Below are 4,700 nucleotides of genomic sequence, written 5' to 3'. Positions count from 1 at the left end.
TTTTCCCCAATTTTTTATTTTTTTATTTTTTATACTGAGGGGGGGGGGCGGGACGACTGGGCGTCCTTAGATTCACCAGTCAGCTGTCAGTGGTGGATCCAAGAATTTGAAATAGAGGGGGCAGGGGAAGGACGTGCAGAGATTAAGGGTCTACAACTCAGCCCCACCATGGTTGGGGCTGAGCTAGCTAAGAACATTTTTGATTATGGCACCTCCATATGACTGGAGATGGCACTCTCATACTTAAATTCGAATATAAATTTCTTTTGCATACGGGCCTAGGCCTGTTGCGGTAGTTACGCCACTGTCTAGGTGCCCAGAAATTGTACTCTCATACCTTAACAATCTTACCGGTAATTCATATCAACAAAACAATACAACAATTAATTTTTGTAATAAAATTTAGGGGTGTGCGTCGCACTGTCTGCACCCCACTCCTGTATGCTGCCCTAGGATTGAATACAATATAATTCGTTTTAGGCGATATTTAAAGAAAATTTATTGGAAAATTTCATTATTAACTTAAAGTTTAAGATTGTGAAACGATTTTGTTTTGTCGTCGCCAAACAAAGCGAAGTGAAAAAGTTTTGAGCAAATTGAAATATCATTAACGTAATCAAAGTTTCTGTGCCGCCTTATTCTGTCCTTGTGGGAAAATGGTCAACACAACAATAGTACTTTTCTCTATTCATAGATAGGCCTATGTAAACTAGCGTAATCTACCAACAGCTCACAACTTGTGATTCAAAAGCATACAAATAATAGCATATAAATACAAATATTACAAAAGGCAAGGCATAGCCTAATAATAATGCGCCTCTTTTTGTCCTCAGACAACTCTTCGCATTTTCATTTCCGAGAATCGTAAATAATAGGGGGTTCCGAAATAGTCCCAGATAATTCCTGATTCATAAAGACCATTAAGATTAGAAAAGTAACATGCGTTGAACCACCAGCCACACTTAAACACAAAACTGCAGGACGAGTCATAATTATCGTTATCTCGGTCAACTGTAGAGAAGCACATGCCATTGTTGTACAAATTGGTATGATAATCGGCTCTGTAGTCAAGTCCTTCAGCTGTAAAACATAACAAGGCGATTGATTAGTTAAGAATGTTTTTATTTTTTCATGCCCTATTGAAACTATATCTTCATTCAAAACATATTCATTAAATAAAATAACCTTATAGTTCTCTTTCATGTTCAAATATGTACAGTGGCGTAGGAGTCTTAAAATCGGGAGCTGATGGGTAAAGCGCAAAGGTCACGCCACAGACCCCATATACATGGTCTGTGGTTACGCCATCTGGGCTCGATGATTAGGTGAGGGGCTCTAACTCACAAAATAAGGGAATTTTAGGTGATTTTTAACTACTCCAGCGTGATTTTGGGGCTGGGGCGACAGAGGAGCGAGTATTTTATTCAGGGGCGTGTAACCCCCCCCCCGCATCCCCTAGGTACGCCACTGAATATGTATAATATTATTGATTATGCACAGTATGTGTTTCGAGAACAGAGCTATTCTATTCATTTGCAAACTATAAAAAAGGTTTACAAAACAAACAAATCCTTTCTAAAAACTTATGTTACATACAATTATTTCGCTTTGTATCGAAATAAGACAAATAGAATACAAATACAAAATGTTACTATAGGACCTCCAACACCTTTGTTATGCTCGGTGCTAATAGTGCTCCCCACTTAGTTATTCTGATAATTTGGTGCCCCCACCCCCGCTTGAATATTCTGGATCCGCCGCTGACTGTCATTTCACTGCTAAACTGGATGAACCTACTTAAAATGAATTATTTTATTTGTAAGGTTTTGTTATGTTTGTTGAATTGCAAATAAATCAAATATAATTAAAATAATAGTTGACAATATGGTATTACCGACAGTTGACTTATCGTCAATGTACTCTCCTATGTCCAATCTGAAGTTTTCAGCTTCAATTCCAATCTCAATTGACTCATAGGTGACGTGATAAGCGCTGTCATCTGTAGCTACCATATCTATCCGAAATTCATACTTTCCTGACGACGTAATTTTGTGGATTTTCTTGTTTCCAAGCCAAAACTCGCCGCTTAACTTACCAAATCCAGACGCATAATTTTGCCAGTTTTGGTTGAAATCTACAGAGCCATCTTGTCGACGCTGAAATACCTATAAGATTGTGATTTTTATTATTTCAATTATAGGCCACAGGCAGTGGCAGCGTCAGCTTCTGAATTATGGGGAGGGGAAAGTGCAGGGGCAAGGTAAATTCGTAGGGGGAATTATGTTTTTCCATAGAAAAACCGGAGATACAATTTAAGATAAGCGATAAGAGAAAATTAACACGATTGCTGGTATTGATCGTGATAAGCACACTACCCCGGATAAGCAAATGCCTTGCATTAACTTCACTAAATCTATTGATAGGCCTATTATTGGGTGGGAGGGAATTTGCTGGGGAAAATTCTTCGCCTTCCTTTCTCACCGTAGCGCCACCACTGGTCATAGGCCTACTAACACAGTAAAGTATACAAATGACAAATAATATGCATTTGGTATAAAACAATTTAAAGACGCAATACCCATGAAGAAACATCAGAGTGGGCATCGATTTTGGTCATCACTTGAAGAGAATCAGGTCTAGGATACTAATAGGTATTTACAAAATGACTATAGACCTACGTGATTTTAGCAAAATTTAAATTAATAAGAACAAACAGTGCGCCATCCAATTTGTGACAACTTTTTGGACCAGAAAACGTCGTGTGGTCTCGGTCTCCAATTGGTTTAACTTTATGTAAAAGGATTAAAGTTTGTTAGTTGGTACAGTAGCCTACTTTAAGTGGTCTCGAATTAGAGGGCAAACTGTATTTGAAACCTACTGTCCACGCTTTATCATCAGTGTCCATGTCACAATAAGCAAGAAACGCGTCGCATGATGAGCATGGCATAATTTTATAAACACCGCTTTCACTTCTCATTCCTTGCTTGACGTCAGTACAGTCGCGCTGCCGCATCGTGTACAACAGTACATTCGTTGGGAACATCAATGTAACTAGTTGACATTGAGATTTACTGGCGAGTACGTCACACATTTGTCTGTCTCTATCGTAAGCTATAGAGGAACATTCAAAGTGACGCAAACACAGTTCTACACAATCTGTCAAACCCCTCACTGATGAATGATGTAGTGAATGACTCGACAGCAGATGTCCATTAGCTCTGGACATCGACAGGGCGTGGATTACTGATTCAACTATAATAACGAAAATACCAAATTATAAATATTAATAACACCAAACAATTTCCAAAATGTTAGCCTCAGGGAGGCTGATCTTTCTGGGTTCTGGGCTGGAATTTTGTAAAAATACAGAGTTTTGTATAGACCCAACATAAGGTAACTATCGGCAAGTACTTACTGTTAGCTTTAAAAGGAAATAATTCAATTACAAATTGACCATTTTAAAAAACTGAAGAAAAAATTTAATAAGGAATATAAAGAAAATGAGGATGGTTTGAGACTAACTGGTACGATTACGAACACTATGAATATCAATGATGTGAAATCAGGCCTAATACCACCAGGTTATTTGAGACTTTCGAACACTACCGGTACTGTATTTTACGGTTAGTTTTCAATTATTTTGGGTTGTTTACATCATGTCTACACCTTACTGAAAATTAATGAAATCAGGCCTACATACCACCAGATGCAGAGAAAGTCAGCAGTGGCCTCAGGAGCAAGAAAATCAAGAACAGCTTCCAAAGTCTGAACATATTTGCTTGCTAGTATTAAGATCCGATAATACACTCGGTTCACTGGTACTCTTCGACTGTTGGTTTGTATAAAACTGGAGGAGTTGAATTTTATGGATTGTTCATGTAAAGCCAGTAACTAGGCAACTTTATTTTATTATAATTATTGTATATAAAACTTACATTATTCATTATTATAATGAGATTTTGTCAATTGTGTTTAATGCTTTGCCTAGAAATAAATGAAACAATATCAAGTAACAAAGAGCCTATTTAATGAAACGAAATTAAGTCAACATAAAAAGCCTATAAACAATTTTTGCACACACACGACGAGAAACATATTTTTGTAATAATTGAATAATTGAACTATAAACTTGATTTGTTAAAAAGACTGAATTATTTCGAACAGTAACTTAAGATTAGAGTATAGATTATATTGATTGATTTGATTGTACTATTGCTAACTTCAATAAGAAATAATGTATCGCATTGTTCATGAGCAAGGTCATAACATATGTCGACAGCAATAGGATTCCGGCAAAGAAGTAAACGCCGACCCTGAATTTATTCAGGAGATTCATCACGGTAATTTTTTTTTCAACCTTTTGTTGATAAAAATCGTTTTCATAATCTTTTAGATGAATGAGAGAATCATGTTAATAATAGTACGGTAATTTTAACCAAAAATTCTACTTATGCACAATTAAGAGAATGATATTACTACTACTACTACTACTACTAATAATAATAATAATAATAATAATAATAATAGGCCTAATAGGCCTAATAGGCCTAATAATAATAATAATAATAATAATGGTTAACTACTAAATAACTATCAGCAAGTACTTACTTTTGGCTGTAAAAAAGAAATAATTCAATTATAAATTGACCATTTAAAAAAAACTGAAGAAAAAAATTACTAAGGAAAATAAAGAAAATGAG

General features: G+C 35.9%; 1 protein-coding gene across 1 annotated transcript; it reads right to left on the bottom strand.

The window, feature by feature from the left end:
* Positions 1-485: 485 nt before the first annotated feature.
* LOC117115265 (fibrinogen-like protein A) lies at positions 486-3,830 on the bottom strand. Its single transcript, XM_033258979.1, has 4 exons — positions 3,701-3,830; positions 2,879-3,252; positions 1,895-2,165; positions 486-1,080 (listed from the first exon to the last, which is right to left on the bottom strand). The coding sequence occupies exons 1-4, from the start codon at positions 3,771-3,773 to the stop codon at positions 830-832; spliced, it is 969 nt and encodes a 322-aa protein (XP_033114870.1). The 5' UTR covers positions 3,774-3,830; the 3' UTR covers positions 486-829.
* Between the last annotated feature and the right edge of the window lie 870 nt (positions 3,831-4,700).

Source organism: Anneissia japonica, unplaced genomic scaffold (genome assembly GCF_011630105.1).
Source record: "Anneissia japonica isolate Jap-2015-1 unplaced genomic scaffold, ASM1163010v1 scaffold6900_len21351_cov105, whole genome shotgun sequence".
NCBI lineage: Eukaryota > Metazoa > Echinodermata > Crinoidea > Comatulida > Comatulidae > Anneissia > Anneissia japonica.
This window is presented reverse-complemented; position numbering and strand designations above follow the sequence as displayed.

Excerpts from the sequence above, each read along its gene's own strand:
- LOC117115265 (XM_033258979.1), bottom strand. The coding sequence starts at position 3,773 with ATGTTCAGACTTTGGAAGCTGTTCTTGATTTTCTTGCTCCTGAGGCCA. Across the intron at positions 3,253-3,700 it reads GACTTTCTCTGCATCTGGTG|TTGAATCAGTAATCCACGCC; the intron begins GTATGTAGGCCT and ends TCGTTATTATAG. Across the intron at positions 2,166-2,878 it reads CTGATGATAAAGCGTGGACA|GTATTTCAGCGTCGACAAGA; the intron begins GTAGGTTTCAAA and ends ACAATCTTATAG.